Below are 17,107 nucleotides of genomic sequence, written 5' to 3'. Positions count from 1 at the left end.
TGTGAAATGGGAGAAAGAATTTTCATTGCTAAATATTTCAGTACCACCTAGTATTCATTTTCTGTCAGAAAACTAAGAGGCAAATACAGACCAAACCTCTCTCCAAAAGTTTGTGGAAGAGAATGAAACAAAAATTTCTAAAAATTTAGTTCTTTAAAACACACACACACACACACACACACACACACACACAACACCAAATGGTGTACGTTTTCCAGATATGGATTATCTAAAAGCATACCTCTGAGGGTACGTTGTAGAAATAAACAATCATTACATAATTGCCATAATAGTTGCAATTGAATGATAGCCTATTATGCTTTATATGCATAAACTGTATTCCTCATTTAAAGTTCTGCATAGTAAGTAAATTAAGTGTCTTGGGCTTGGTCACATAGTAAGTTTTAAGAGCTGGGATTCAGGCCCTTGTTTTTGTCTTGCCTTGAGGCTCTTATTCTTTTTTCTTTATTATAATGCTGTTGTTACAAGGTTTTGTGGTAAAGGCTCTTCATTTTACAAGACTAGATAAAGACTTGTCTTCAGTTTTAGTGTGATAATTAAGGCAAAGGAGATTATTTTCCAGAGCTGAATTCAGTAAGCTAAAGCAAATGGCCAGGCACCGATCTCCATCAGGCAATGACAGCCTTCCTAATCGACTCGAATAGTATGAACAAATGAATAGTCAGCATGATTTGTATTCTTTTTGGCTGATTCTTAATTTAATATCTATTTATATTGTGATCATATTTCTAGGTTTCTCCAGTGACAGTGATTTGATATCTCTTACTGTGGACGTGGATTCTCTTGCTGAGTTAGATGATGGAATGGCTTCCAATCAAAACTCTCCCGTTAGAACTTTTGGTCTCAATCTTTCTTCGGATCCATCAGCATTAGGGGCCGTTGCTTCTGACAGCGAACAGAACAAAACAGAAGAAGAACGGGAAAGTCGTAGCCTCTTTCCTGGCAGTTTAAAGTCCAAGCTTGGCAAGAGAGATTATTTGGAGAAAGCTGGAGAATTAATAAAGCTGGCTTTAAAAAAGGAAGAAGAAGATGACTATGAAGCTGCTTCCAATTTTTATAGGAAAGGAGTTGATTTACTCCTAGAAGGTGTTCAAGGTACAGTTTTATCTGCATTAATATGTTTTGGAATGTTCTTATGTTGGTATCTGGAAAGAAAGTGTATACATATAACTGTATCTTGTGTATAGTCCTATGTCCAAACGAGACTCAAAATGAGAAATTACTGAAGATTAAATGACCTACCTTTGGGGATGACTGGGTGGCTCAGTCAGTTAACTGTCTCTTGATTTCCTTTCAGTTCATTATCTCACAGTTCGTGAGACTGAGCCCCGTATTGGGCTCTGTGCTGAGTCTGTGGAGTCAGACTGAGCTTGGGATTCTCTCCCTCTCCTTTCTCTCTGCCCCTTCCCCACTCCTCCACCTCTCCCCCATATAAAAAAATGACCTAAATTTGGGTAAAAACTTTTAGTTACATGGAGGGAAGGCAGGATCAGAGCTACTTAACACTCTGCTTTGATCAATTAACCAACAAAAACAGGATTTAAAAAACTCAAATCTCCATGTCTCTTGTATGAATAATATTCTGTTTTTTCTGACGTGGCCAGTGTTCCCCAGCCTTCACCTCTCACAGGAGTATTCACAGAGATTTAGTGCATTTACTCCTGCTGGCCTGAAGAGAAGAGATGAAATGTAAAGGTTCTTGGATTTACCTACTGTTCTTTTCTGTTTTAGTTGCCATAAATTCTCAGCTAGTTACTGGGGTGATTTGGGACATTTAGAATGAATGTTTCTAATGTCTGTAAGTAGAACTTAACCTTTTTTTTTGCCTCAGATTTTTTAAGTCATTTGTCTTTTCCTTACAAGAAACAGTAAGGGGCGCCTGGGTGGCTCAGTCGGTTAAGTGTCCGACTTCAGCTCAGGTCATGATCTCATGGTCTGTGAGTTCGGGCCCCATGTTGGGCTCTGTGCTGACAGCCCAGAGCCTGGAGCCTGCTTCGGATTCTGTGTCTCCCTCTCTCTCTGCCCCTCCCCTGCTCATGCTCTCTCTCTGTCTCAAAAATAAATAAAAACATTAAAAAAAAAAACAAAACAGAGTAAAGCATACCACAGTTAGTTACGTGACATTGTGGACACAAAAGCCGAAGGCTGATAAGACCTTCTTGATGGTTTTCTTTCCAGAATGTCACCATTTTTACTGTTTTCCTGTCATCTTTGACTTGTTAGAACCATTCCGATGACCATAGTCTCCTGTAGCACGAACGCTTTTTTGCTGTAGTACTTCCGCCCTCACCATGCTTGGTGTCCTGTCCTCCAGAAGTGCTCTGCTTTATGAGAGTTTAAACTTTCAGCCTTTTAACATGGTAGATGATGAATACTTGGCTGCATGGACCGGAAGAGGGTGTGTATCTGGTGGCATCAGTGCTTCTTAACCAGAATTTTCACTAATTCGCTTGTTTTTGGCCCTTACTCTCATTTCCAAGCTACCCAGTGCTACACGTTCCCAAACTAATTTACAGTGTCATATAAATCAGGCAGCTTTCTTGAGCTTCCTAAGTCAATAACCACTCATCCATCTATTTTCATTTTGTAAAATGTTGTTGTTGCAGTCTTCTCTTGGAGTCTCTTTGTCCTTGGGGGCTTTTGCCTTAAAAATAATTCTTTTACTGCCATGTTAATGGGGTTTCAGGAGGGAGTATTTCTCCTGGTTTGATTGATACATCATTTTGATACAAATTTTTGTTTTTCTTTTTTTTATATATATTATTTAGGTTTATTTATTTATTTTGAGAGAGACAGAAAGAGCACGAGCCAGGGAGGGGCAGAGAGAGGGAGGAGAGAGAGAGAATCCCAGGCAGGCTCCACAGAGTCAGTGCAAAGCCCAACATGGGGCTCGAACTCATAAAACCGTGAGATCATGGCCTGAACCGAAATCAAGAGTCAGATGCTTGACTGAGTCACCCAGGGGTCCCACAAATTTTTGTTTTTCAGGTAGTGTCATATAGTCAGTTGGGGTTTTTTGTTTGCTAGTAGAACATTCTGGTCTTTAAAGATCTACACATTTTTCTTCTTTGTCTTAACTCTCATTTTGGGTTGGGAGTTTAAAATTGGGATAAGTTGCAATTAGCTCTGATATTTTCCCTTCTTTTTTTTTTAAAGATAATTTTGTGCTAAAAAGTCACTAGTGTTTAACTGACACAGATACATCGATGTGATCTTTTTCTGTCTAAAGTTATTTGCATTTAAACTTAGAGTACTTCATAATGTTACCACTTGATGGCACCAGAAAAATAAAAATCTTTACTTCAAAATGAGAATTATGGATCCATATCAGCAAATAACAAAAAAATATCATTTAGGTAGTTATTTTGTGATTATGATGGTGAATTATTTCTCACCAGAACTTGATACTAAATATAGTAGACTTCTGTCTTAAGGAATGTTACCATTTAAACATGTTTTTCCGATTTAACATATGCCTGTCTTTCTGAAACCACAATATCCATTCCTGCCCTGGATTGGTTTTTGTTGTTAATGTTCCATAAGAACTAAAAAATTATACTTGACTAATTGCTTTTTAGTCTTTTTTTTGTTTATTCAATTTTTTATTCATACAAACTGTGAGAATCACAATCACAGAATTCTAATTTTTAATCAATATGTAAAATAACCTTTATTTCAGTCCTTGTGGTTATACTTTTAACTATGTGTTAAATGTAGCGTCAGAGCAGTGCTTCTGGTTCGTATTTAAAAGTGTAAAAGCTACCTCCTAACAGACACATGGACGTTATTGGTTTTAAAAAAATTTCCCCCCAGTTTTATTGAGATATAATTGACATATGACATGTAACATTATACTAAAGGTACTCAAAGTAATGATTTGATATATGTATGTTTTGTGAAATGATTACCATAAGTTTAGTTATATCCTTTTTGTCACATAGTTAACAGTTTTTTTTTCTTGTGATGAGAGTTTTTAAGATCTACTCTTTTAGCAACTTTCAAATACATGATACAGTATTTTTAACTATAGGCACCATGTTGTACATTATGTCTGCAGCATTTATTAATCATATAAATGGAAGTTCCTATCTTTTGGCCACCTTCACCCACTTTACCCACCACCCCTTATCCCTCACCCCTGCCTTTGGTAACCACTAATCTCTTTTCTGTTTCTATGAGTTTGGTTGTTTTTAGATTCTACACATAAGTGAGACCATATACTATTTGTGTCTTTTCTGACATATTTCACTTAGCATAATGACCTCAAGGTCCATTCATGTCACTAATGGGTTTCCTTTTTTTTTTATTGCTGAATAATATTCCCGTGTGTGTGTGTGTGTGTGTGTGTGTGTGTGTGTGTGTGTCTTGACTATTGTAAATAATGCTGCAGTGAACATGGGAGTACAGATACCTCTTTGAGATAGTGATTTTGTTTCCTTCTGACGAATAGCTAGAAATGGAATTTCTGGAACATATGGTTGTCCTATTGTTAGTTTTTTGAGGAACCTTCATACTGTTTTCTGTGATGACTGCACCAATTTTACATTCCCACCAGCAGTGTCCAAGAGTTCTCTTTTCTCCGCAACACTTGTTATCTGTTGTCTTTAAAAATTTTTTTTAATGTTTATTTATTTTTGAGAGAGAGAGAGAGAGTGCAAGTGGGAGAGGGGCAAAGAGAGAGAGAGAGAGAGAGAGAGGGAGACACAGAATCTGAGCAGGCTCCAGGCTCCAAGCTGTCCGCACAGAGCCTGATGTGGGGCTTGAACCCACGAACCGTGAGATCATGACCTGAGCTGAAGTCAGATGCTTAACTGACTGAGCCACCTAGGCACCCCTGTTGTCTTTTTGATGATAGACATTCTAACAGGTGTGAGGTAATATCAAATTATGGTTTTGATTTGTAGTTCCCTGATGATGAGTGATGTTAAGTAACTTTTCATGTACTTGTTTGGCATTTTTATGACTTCTTTGAGAAAGTATCTTTTTAATTCCTCTGCTCATGTTTTGATCGTATTGTTTAGGTTTTTTGATATTATGTTTTCTTTATGTATTTTGGATATTAACTCCTTATCAGATGTATGATTTGCAAGTATTTTTTCCCATTTGGTTGACTGCATTTTCATTTTGTTGATGGTTTCTTTTGCTGTGTAGAATCTTTGTAGTTTGATGTAGTCCAACATGTTTATTTTTGCTTTTGCTGTCAAATCCAAAAAAAAATCATGCCAAGAAAGCTACCCCCCCCCCCCATTTTTATCTAGGATTTTATGTTTTTGGATTTTATGTTCAAGTCTTTAATCTGTTTTAATTTTTGTATATGGTGTAAAATAGGGGTATGGTGTTACTTTTTTTGCATGTGGTTGTTCCTTTTTATCAGTACCTTTTAGTAAAGAGACTGTCTTGTCCCTAGTGTATATTTTTGGCTCCTTTGTCATAAATTAACTGACTATGTATGTGTGGTTTTATTTCTGGGCTCTATCTTGTCCCACTGATCTATGTGTCTAATACCATACTGTTTTGATTACTGTAGCTTTGTAATATAGTTTGACATCAGGAAATGCTTTGTTCTTTATTCATAGGATTGCTTTGGCTATTTGGGGTCTTTTGTGGTTCCATACAAATTTTAAGATTTTTTTTTTCTACTTATGTGAAAAATGTCATTGGAATTTTGATAGGGATTGCATTGAGTCTATAGATCTCACTGGGTAGTATGGACATTTTAACGATACTGATTCTTTCAATACATGAGTGTAGAATGTCTTTCCATTTATTTTTGTCTTCAATTTCTTTCAGCAATGATTTGTAACAGATTTCATCTGTTATTAGTTCTAACAGTTTTTTGATGGAGTCTTCAAGGTTTTCTATGTATAATATCTTGCCACTGCAAATAGAGACAGTTTTATTTCTTCCTTTCTGATTTGGATGCCTTTTATTTCTTTTTCTTGTCTGATTGCTCTGGCTAGGACTTCTAGTACTATGTTGAATCTTTGTATATGTATATATATATGTGTGTGTGTGTGTGTATGTGTGTGTGTGTATACATATATATTTTTTTTATGTTTATTTTTGAGAGAGAGAGAGACAGAGACAGAGTGCAAGCAGGGGAGGGGCAGAGAGAGAGGGAGACACAGAATCCAAAGCAGGCTCCAGGCTCTGAGCTTCAGCACAGAACCTGACATGGGACTCAAACTCAGGAGCTGCGAGATCATGGCCTGAGCCTGAATCAGATACTCAACCGACTAAGCCACTCAGGCGCACCTGGTACTATGTTGAATCTAGTGGTGAGAATGGGCACCCTTGTCTTGTTCTTGCTCTTAGAGGAAGGGCATTCAGCTAATCACCACTGAGTGTAATGTTGAGTATGATGGATTTATTCTATAATTTGTTGGGAAATTGGGGGCTCTGGCTTGTGAGCTGATTTGACACTTGTGAGTAGAAGAGATGTTTTCTTAAGGAAAATTTGTTTTAGTGTGGGAAAACTGTTATTGAAACATCACTATAACCAGTAATACCTATGAATCATTTAAATTTAACTCTTGCTATAAGAATGGTTACCTGTGAGTAAAAAAAAAAGAAAATAGAATTGTTATCCGTGACCTTGGTTTGGTTTGATATACTCTATAATAAAATCATTATTTCTGGATATCTGATAATTCAGAGAAAATGATCTTTCAGAGCTAAGTAGGAGTGCTTCTTTATATAGGTGTTCTTATGATTTGGCAAATTTTGTTATTCTAAATACTAACTATTCATCCTAACTATTCATCCTAAAGGAGTTTATCTGGGTTGTTTGTAGATCTGATAAAGATGGCTTGATGTTTTTCTTACTTAACTGGTGTTTGCACAGCTGAGACTAGAGGCAGAACACAATAGCAGCAGTTCTATTTGCCCATCCAACAAAGAAACGTACCCTGATAGTGGTAACTTTGAATTCTCCTTTTGAACCTGATGTTTCCCTTACTTCCTCATTGTAGAATGGCTCCTGAAATTAAGGTACCCTCTATTTTTCTAACTCATTAGGTCTTTATGTATGTAAAACAGAAAATCCAAAAATCAAGATCGAAGGAATCAACTTGAATCTTTGAGGAAGATGTTTCTAGTAAATATCCTTTCACTTCTGTCTTGTTTATATATTTCTGCAGTGGCCTGATATGATTAATCTATATACTCTGAGGGTTTATTAGAATAATTGTGAGAATGTAGAGTGACAAATGGATGACATAAAGGTATTAATAAAATATTTAAATAATAACAATAATTTATCATCTGTTACATGCCTGTCACTGTACAAGGGATTTTTCTGAACATTGTTTTTAATGCTCAGAACAAGCCTATAAGCTGAACTGTGGCTGGTCTTACTGGGCTTTGTCTAAGGACACTAAAATTTAGAGGGTGCAAACATTTAATGTAATGATTCTAAAAGCTTGGCACCTAGTTAGCAAGAATAATTATTTAAAACAGGAAGCTTCCAGATGGCGAGCATTGTTAGTAACACCCATCTGTGGGCTACATTATGAATTACAGAGTTGATTTGAGAACTGGTTTTGTTTAGTTTGTTCTAGGTGCCAAAATTGCTGGTTTATTGTGTTTGTAAGGTAGATACTGTAATCCCCATTTTATAGGTGGGGAAAACTATGCTTACATAAAGTAGGCAATTTGCTCAACAATACAAGTCACTGAGTTTCAGCTAAGATGTAAATATTTAGGTCTTTCTGAGTTTAAATCTTGTCTTCTTTTCCACTGTGCCATGTTACTTCTCATACATTTCTCCCCTAATTAGAGTAGCTTTTTAAAATGGAGAAGCAACAACTCTTTTTTTTTTTTTAAGTTTGTTTATTTTGAGAGAGAGACAGTGGGAGCAGGAGGGAGAGAGAATCCCAAGCTGGCTTTGTGCTGTCAACCCAGAACCTGATGCTGGGCTTGAACTCACGAACCATGAGATCATGACCTGAGCTGAAACCACGAGTCGGGTGCTCGATTGACTGAGCCACCCAAGCACCCCAAGAGTATCAAATCTCTTTAAACTTTATTTTGATACTCATTGTTTTTTCCTTCTACCCATTTGTTTGCTCATTCAGCCATCTATCTTTCCATTGAGCATTCAACAAGCTTTTATTAGTACTATGTACTAGGTATTGTGATAGTAAATATAAAATAGTCTTTTAATAAAAATATAGAACTGAATGAAGGGTCTTCAATATAAGTTCTCTTCTCTTTGTTTCTATTTAAATCTTCTACATGCATTATAAATCTCACATTGAAGAACATTCCTGGATGATTTGAGACTATTAATGAGACTAATGAGACGATTACTGATGTTGCCACTCAGCTAAGAGGTGCAAACAGTCTTCTGCAATTCTCATCCTAGTAAACGGTACACTAAGTGATACAAAGCCACTTTTCTTAGTTTACCCTGGCCCTGGGTACATGTGTGCTAGACTCTCAGAGATATCCAGACTTACTTAAAAAACTGTGACCAGTGTGCTGGAGTACTACATCTTTCTGGGTCTCTTCTGGGGTCTTGACTATTCTTTTTTCCCCTTTCCCTAATGAGGAATAGAATTCCTTGGGAGACCGCAAACCCATGTATATTTCTAGGTTTCCTTTGAGTCACTAGTTTAGAATTGTAGGGTTGGTTCTAGAACGTGTCTAGGCCCTATGAAGGTGATTAGTCTCCGTGCATCCATAATGATATATACTGGAGTACTGTAAAAGGCAATTTGGGCCATTGATTTATTCCTTTGAATAACAGTTATTCAAATATTAAGAAACCCAAAGTATAAACTTGTTTGATTTAGAATGAATGGACAGGGGTGCCTGGGTGGCTCAGTCAGTTAAGCATCCAACTTCGGCTCAGGTCATGATCTCATATTTCAGGAGTGCAAGCCCCGTGTTGGGCTCTATGCTGGCAACTCAGAGCCTACAGCTTGCTTCAGATTCTGTGTCTCCTTCTCTTTCTGCCCTTCCCTCATTTATGCTCTCTCTCTTGTCTCTCAAAAATAAACAAACATTGAAAAATTTTGGAATGGGTGAATATATAAGAAAGGTAGTAGTAAGTTAATGTCTGATAAAGGGAAGCAAGTCACTTGATTGCTTATTGCTGAATTTCAGAAATGAAAATGTATAATTTTAAAAATAGGGGCACCTGGGTGGCTCAGTTGGTTAAACGTCTGACTCTTGATTTCAGCTCAGGTCGTGATCCTCAGGGTCCTGAGATTGAGCTTGTGTAGGGCTCCACACTGGGCGTGGAGCCTGCTTAAGATGCTCTCTCTTTCCCTTTACTGCTTGCATGCACACTCTCCTCTTTCTCTCTCTCTCAAAAAAATGATTAGACTTGTTTATTATGTTTGTTAACTCTGAAGATACTGTGAAGATATTGTCTAACCCTTTAGACAATTACCTTTAGGGATTGCCTAGTTCACTACAAAATATAGTATAGTGTAAGATATGGTATAGTGTAAGGCTAAAAACATCGAAAGCTAAATTTTTAATAGGGAATGGTGTTGTAATCATATTGTTTTCTAATGTATGTGCTCGTAGCTGTTTTGATTTATGATCTTCTTTGAGAATTTTGTTCTTTTTCAATATTATTTTGATTGTTTGGGTCCCCTGACAAGTCTATATAAATTTGAAAATGACCTTTTAAAAAAATGAGCTGTAATTGAAATTTTATTTACTTTTTAATATTTCTCTCTCTCTCTTTTATTTTTAAAAAAAAAAAATTTTTTTTCAACGTTTTTATTTATTTTTTTTGGGACAGAGAGAGACAGAGCATGAAAGGGGGAGGGGCAGAGAGAGAGGGAGACACAGAATCGGAAACAGGCTCCAGGCCCTGAGCCATTAGCCCAGAGCCTGACGCGGGGCTCGAACTCACGGACCACGAGATCGTGACCTGGCTGAAGTCGGACGCTTAACCGACTGCGCCACCCAGGCGCCCCTCTCTCTTTTATTTTTAAGAAAATCAGCTTTTCTGTTTTTGCAAAAAAGGCTTAGGAATTTTTTTTTTTAACGTTTATTTATTTTTGAGACAGAGGGAGACAGAGCATGAACGGGGGAGGGGCAGAGAGAGAGGGAGACACAGAATCGGAAGCAGGCTCCAGGCTCTGAGTCATCAGCCCGGAGCCCGACGCGGGGCTCGAACTCACGGACCGCGAGATTGTGACCTGAGCTGAAGTCGGACGCTTAACCGACTGAGCCACCCAGGCGCCCCTTAGGAATTTTGATAGGGATTACATTAAATCTGTAAATAAATTTGAGTAGAATTGCCATCTCAAAAATAAGTTTTCTAACCCATGAACACAGGATGTATTTCCATTTTTTCAGATACTATTTTTTAAATAATTTTTTCAATGTTTATTTTTGAGAGACAGAGCATGAGTGGTGGAGGGGCAGAAAAAGACAGGGAGACACAGAATCCGAAGCAGGCTCCAGGCTCTGAGCTGTCAGCACAGAGCCCGATGTAGGGCCTGAGCTCATAGACTCTGAGATCATGACCTGAGCTGAAGTCAGACGCTTAACTAACTGAGCCACCTAGGTGCTCCTTTTCAGATATTCTTTATTTGCCTCCAGCAATGTTTTGTAATTTTCTGTCTATGCCTTTTACCTCCTTGGTTAAATCTGTTCCTAGTTATTTATTTGTTTGAATACTATCGTAATTGGAGTTGTTTCATTAATTTTCTTTTTGGATTGTTCATTCTTGGTGTATAAATGCAACTGATTTTTGTGTTTTTATCTTGTATGTGGTGGCAACTTGCTGAATTCGTTTATTAGCTCTAGTAGTGTTTTTGGTGGATTCTTCGGAGTTCTGTAGGATTATGTTATCTGTGCACAGATGTAGTTTTACTTGTCCTTTTTCAGTTTGGATGCCTTTTTATCTCTTCTTGCCTAATGCTCTAGATAGGGCTTCCAATGAAATGTTCAGTAACATTGGGAAAGTGGACATCCTTGTCTTGTTCTGGATCTTAGGGAGAAAGCTTTTTGTCTTTTATCACTGAGTATGATATGATGTTAGTTATTAGTTTTTCATAGATGCCCTGTGTCATGTTGAAGAAGTTCCTTTCTGTTCCTGGTTTTCTGAATGGTTTTATTATGAAAGGATGGTAAATTCTGTCAGATGCTTTTTCTGCTTCAATTGAAATGATCATGTTTTTTTCTCTCCTTCATTCTGTTAATGTGGTATATTACATTGATTTTTTTAATTGTTTGTTACATATTTTTGAGAGAGGGAGAGAGCAAATGAGATAGCAGCAGAGAGAGAGGGGGACAGAGGATCTGAGAGGGGCACAGAAGATCTGAAGCAGGCTCTACGCTGACAGCAGTGAGCCCAGTGCAGGGCTCGAACTCTTGAACCACGAGATCATGACCTGAGCTGAAGTAGGTTGCCCGACCGACTGAGCCACCCAGGCTCACCCTACATTGATTTTCTTTACATTGAACCACCTTTGCATTCCTGGAATAAATTCCACTTGCCACAAAGATTTTTATCTTACATTTAAACCTAATTATGCCTTTCAGTATCTCTTGATGTTCATCATTGTAATATAATAGTTGGAAAAGAAGGGCTGCTCATTGAAGTATGGACCTAATTGTCTATCTTAATCTGTAAATCGCAATCTTACTTTTCAAAGAGCAGTGGTAAGCAAATTCAGAATATTTTGGGAAAGTTTTCTACTGCCTTTTCTGTTTCAAAATAAAATATTATAGGGGCACTTGGGTGGCTCAGTCAGTTAAGCATCCGACTCTTGGTTTCAGCTCAGGTTATGATCTTGTGGTTCATGAATTTGAGCCCTGCATTGGGCTCTGCAGTGCACAGCCTATTTGGGATTCTCTTTTCCTCTCTCTCTGCTCCTCCCCTGCTCATCTACTCTGTCTCTCTCTCAAAATAAATTTAAAAACTTAAAAAAAAATAAAACACTACAATTCAATAAATTACCTTAGCTGAGATATTTTTATATTTTTTTCTTTTAATGATTTTTTTTAACATTTATTCATTTTTGAGAGACAGGGTATGAGTGGGGAAGGGGCAGAGAGAGACAGCGAGAGAGAGAGAGAGAGAGAGAGAGAGAGAGAGAGAGAAAGAGAGAATCTGAGGCAGGCTCCAGGCTCTGAGCTGTCAGCACAGAGCCCAATGCAGGGCTCGAAGTCACGGACCCTGAGATCATGACCTGAGCCGAAGTTGGATGCCCAACTGAGCCACCCAGGCGTCTCAAGACATTTTTACATCTTAACTGTTTCAAAACAGGCTAGAAGAAAACATTTTAAAACAGGAAAACTATGATTTTAAAAATAGAGATTTGAAACTACTTATATATACCACCTATTCTGTTTTCCTGTCGTAATCACCCATCATTACTGTTTTCTTTCTTTTTTAAATTTTTTTTAATGTTTATTTATTTGAGAGAGAGAGAGAGAGAGAGAGACAGAGACAGAGAGAGAGACAGAGAGACAGCGTGAGTGGGGGAGTAGCAGAGAGTGAGGGAGACACAGAGTCCACCCAAAGCAGGCTCCAGGCTCCAAGCTGTCAGCACAGAGCCCGATGTGTTGCTTGAACCTACGAGCCGTGAGATCATGACCTGAGCCGAAGTTGGATGCTTAAGCAACTGAGCCACCCAGGTGCCCCTACTGTTTTCATTTTTCCTTTCTTTAGTTGTCTAGGAAGTGTTTGTAACCCTAATCCTCAGTGTGAAGGTATTTGGAGGTGGGGCCTTTGAGAGATGATTAGGCCATGATAACTGTGCCCTCATGATGGGATTAGTGCCCATTAGAGACCTTGGAGAGCCCCTTTGCTTGTTTTACCATGTGAGGATATAGAAGACAGCCATCAATGAGTGAGGAACCCACTTCTCACCAGGTACCAGATCTGTTGGAGTCTTGCTGTTGGACTTTGAGCCTCTGGAGCTGTGAGAAATGAATTTCTGTTTATAAGCTCCTAGTCCCTGGTGTTCTCTTCTTGCAGCCAGAATGAACTAAGAGAAGACTTCTGATTCTCTGGTTGGATGGTCACAAATGAAAAGAGAGTTGTTTTTTTAAATTATCCTGTATTTAGATCAGTCCTTCTTTCAAATTTTGTGTTATTCTGGACTCTTTCAGTTACAGGAAACAAAACCAATGCAAAGACGCTCACATAGAAACTCACAAAAGTGTTTTAGCCCACATGAATGAGTGCTTCCGTATCTCTAGATTCAGGTGTTCAAGGAGTATCACCTGGTCTCTATGTCTGTTTGCTTATCTTTGTACATGGCCCTGTACTCTCAAACCCTTTCTCTTATTTGCTTTTATCTCCAGGTGGTGTGAAAGATAACCCCTAAGCTGCTCTAGGTTTACAGAGGCTTTTTCCTCTGTAAAATGAGTCCTAGAGGAAGAGGGTGTTTTCCCTATAGCTCAAATCAAAAACATAGGTCACGTGCCTTCACCTCATTTTTCTATCTGGGAAATAACCCAATTAGGTATAGGCTGGTTTACTTATCCCGAAAAGATGGGCAGAGCTATCCCTGATGAACCATACAAACTAAACAGCATAGCCATAGAATGTGAGCAGAGTAAACCAAAATGAGGAGTTTTGAGGCAGAAACAAAACGAATTAAAATGTCATCCTCTACTTCCCTTCCTGACCCCACACTGACACAAATATGCTTTCTTCCCCAGTCTATTAAAAAAATATATGTTGTTTATATGTTTTCTCATATATGTTTCTCACACTTAGATTCTGTAGGGAACAAACAATATCTTTTTGTTGTTGTTGTTGTTTTACTTCTAATTGAATATATAGAAAAGTACATTTTGTAAGTACGTAGCTTGATATATTTTCACACATGGAATACACCTGTGTAACTGGTTCCTGGATCAACAAGTAGAACTTGACCAGCACTCTTGAAGCCTCCTCATGTTCCTTTCCAGTTACTACTTCTCCAGAGGTGATAGCTGTCTTGATCTCTTAACAGCATTGATTGCATCAAGTCTACCTTTTCCATTGTTATATCTTGTGAGGGTCATGGTTCCAGTTGATGTCCTCTTCTGTGCAATTTCTTTCATGGATGCGGATGGGGGAGTAGCTATGTTTCTCTTTTGTTTTTATAGGCTCCTTATCTCTCTCCTCTTCTTTCCGTTATTCCCTGCTTCCCTTTACTGCTACCCCACCCACGCCCTTTTCTATATGTCTGATTCTTCCCCGGAAGAAAAGCTTTACCGAGGTTCTCACTTTTGGTTCCACTGACTTTCATTCAAGTCTTTCTTTATAGCCTATGTTTTCAAATACCAAGTCCCAATCTCTGTTTCGTATTTTGACATTTAAGTGGATTTTCTCTTTCTGGGGATATTTATGTTTTGTTTTGTTTTTCTCCTGTTCTTTGATTTAAGTCCTGTGTACCCCCGTATACTTTTTTAAGGGATCTCAACGTTTATTTATTTTTGGGACAGAGAGAGACAGAGCATGAACGGGGGAGGGGCAGAGAGAGAGGGAGACACAGAATCGGAAGCAGGCTCCAGGCTCCGAGCCATCAGCCCAGAGCCTGACGCGGGGCTCGAACTCACGGACCGCGAGATCGTGACCTGGCTGAAGTCGGACGCTTAACCGACTGCGCCACCCAGGCGCCCCTAAGGGATCTCTTAAGCTCTTTCTCCTCCGGTTTCCACATTCATGGGCCTGCAATAGTGGGGTCCTCGGAGCTCTGTTGTAATTTGGTTTCTTTTCCTATTTACAGATATCTGAAGGTCATGGTACTCTCAGGTTTGTTTTTTTTTGGGGGGGTATTCTTTTTTCTTAGTAATGCTTAAGGTGTGGATCTTGTGTGGTTTTATTTGCTTCTTCAATTTTTTCATTTGTTTGTTTTTTTGGTTTTGAGAGATTATGTGGAGGAGATTTGAAATTGGGTGGCTGTCATTATCCTCCAGACTTGAGGTTTCTACCCTAATTGTTATTTTGAATGTAACCGTTGCATTCCTAAAATAAACCTACTTAGTTGCAATGTATCCTTTTTTTTTTTTTTTAAATATCACTGGGCTTGGTTGCTATTATTTATTCAAGACTTGGGGCGCCTGGGTGGCTCAGTCGGTTGAGTGTCCAACTTCGGCTCAGGTCATGATCTCACAGCTCATGAGTTCCAGCCCCGCGTCAAGCTCCAATGCTGACAGCTCAGAGTCTGGAGCCTGCTTCAGATTCTGTGTCTCCCTCTCTGTCTGCCCCTAACCCACTCGCATTCTGTCTCTGTCTCTGTCTCTCTCAAAAATAAATAAACATTAAAAAATAATAATTAAAAAAAAAGACTTATGTGGGGTGTGTGTGTAAGTGGTGTGTTCATTTTTCAGTTATTTTCTGTATCTATACATACGTATACACGCAAATATATATATATTTATATATGTTACAGATATATTTATTGAATTAAAAGTAAATTATAGGCATCATAGTTTTGACCCTTATATAATAGATGTTTTCAGAAAATAAAGATATTCTTTTACATATCCGCAATGAAGTCTCATACTTAAAAAAATTTTTTTTAGGTTTTTATTTATTTAAGTAATTTCTGCACCCAGTGTGGGGATTGAACTCATGACTCCTGAAATTAAGAGTCTTATGGTGTTCTGACTGAGCCAGCCAGGCGCCCCCATACTTTACAAATTGAAGAACAATTCTAGGGAAAGGATTTTAAGCAGATTTAATTTCTTTAATAGATATCCAACTGTTAAAATTGTATATATTTTTTCTTTTATCAACTTACTGGTGAATTGTATTTTTCAAAGAATTTGTTTTATACAAATGGTCAAATTAATTGATTTTTTTTCTCTACTCCTTTGCTTTATTTTTCTTATTGAGATCTAATTAGCATATAACATCGTATTAGTTTTAGGTATATAACATAATGATTTGATACATTTATATATTGCAAATGATCACAGTAAGTCTTGCTAATATCCATCACCACATAGTTACAAATTTTTTTCTTTGTGATGAGAGCTTTTAAGCTATATTCTCTTGGGGTACCTGGGTAGCTCAGTTGGGTGTTCAACTTTGGCTCAGGTTATGATCTCATGGTTCGGGGGTTCCAGCCCCACATCAGGCTTTGTGCTGACAGCTGGGAGCCTGGAGCCTGCTTCGGATTCTGTGTCTTTGTCTCTCTGTCCCTCCCCTACTTGTGCTCTGTCTGTCTCACAAAAATAAATAAACATTAAAAAAAAAAAGATGCATTCTCTTTGCAACTTTTAAATACATGATACAGTATTATTAACTATAGTCACCATGCTGTATATTACCTCACGGGACTTATGTAGTTTATAAGTAGTTTGTACTTTTTGACCCCTCTTCATCCATTTTGCCTACCTGCCATCCCCCTGCCTCTGGCAACCAGAAATCTGTTCTCTTGGCACAATAACAGACACTCAAATCAGTGGAACAGAATAGAGAACCCAGAAATGGACCCACAAACATATGGCCAACTAATCTTTGACAAAGCAGGAAAGAATATCCAATGGAATAAAGACAGTCTCTCCAGCAAATCGTGCTGGGAAAACTGGACAGCAACATGCAGAAAAATGAACCTGGACCACTTTCTTATACTGTACACAAAAATAAACTAAAAATGGGTGAAAGACCTAAATATAAGACAGGAAGCCATCAAAATCCTAGAGGAGAAAGCAGGCAAAAACCTCTTTGATCTCGGCCGCAGCAACTTCTTTCTCTACATGTCTCTGGAGGCAAGGGAAACAAAAGCAAAAATGAACTACTGGGACCTCATCAAAATAAAAAACTTCTGCACACCAAAGGAAACTATCAGCAAAACTGGAAGGCAACCAACGGAATGGGAGAATATATTTGCAAATGATAGATTAGATAAAGGGTTAGTATCCTAAATCTTTAAAGAACTTTATCAAACTCAACACCCAAAAAAAAAAGAATAGTCCAGTGAAGAAATGGGCAAAAGACATGAATAGACACTTCTCCAGAGAAGACATCCACATGGCCAACCGACACATGAAAAAATGCTCAACATCACTCATCATCAGGGAAATACAAATCAAAACCACAATGAGTTACCACCGCACACGTGTCAGAATGACTAACGTTAACAACTCAGGCAACAACAGATGTTGGCGA

At 38.1% G+C, this 17,107-nt stretch overlaps 1 protein-coding gene across 6 annotated transcripts in view; it reads left to right on the top strand.

Annotated features, from left to right (window-relative positions):
- Positions 1-17,107, top strand: part of RPS6KC1 (ribosomal protein S6 kinase C1) — a 179,968-nt gene that overhangs the window by 53,095 nt on the left and 109,766 nt on the right. For all 6 annotated transcript variants that reach the window (XM_030303034.1, XM_030303032.1, XM_030303037.1 and 3 more), the window contains one exon: positions 754-1,116. In XM_030303034.1, the coding sequence (XP_030158894.1) occupies positions 754-1,116 (363 nt within the window). The remainder of the gene's footprint in view (positions 1-753; positions 1,117-17,107) is intronic.

Source organism: Lynx canadensis, chromosome F1, assembly GCF_007474595.2.
Source record: "Lynx canadensis isolate LIC74 chromosome F1, mLynCan4.pri.v2, whole genome shotgun sequence".
NCBI classification, from domain to species: Eukaryota; Metazoa; Chordata; class Mammalia; order Carnivora; family Felidae; genus Lynx; species Lynx canadensis.
This window is presented reverse-complemented; position numbering and strand designations above follow the sequence as displayed.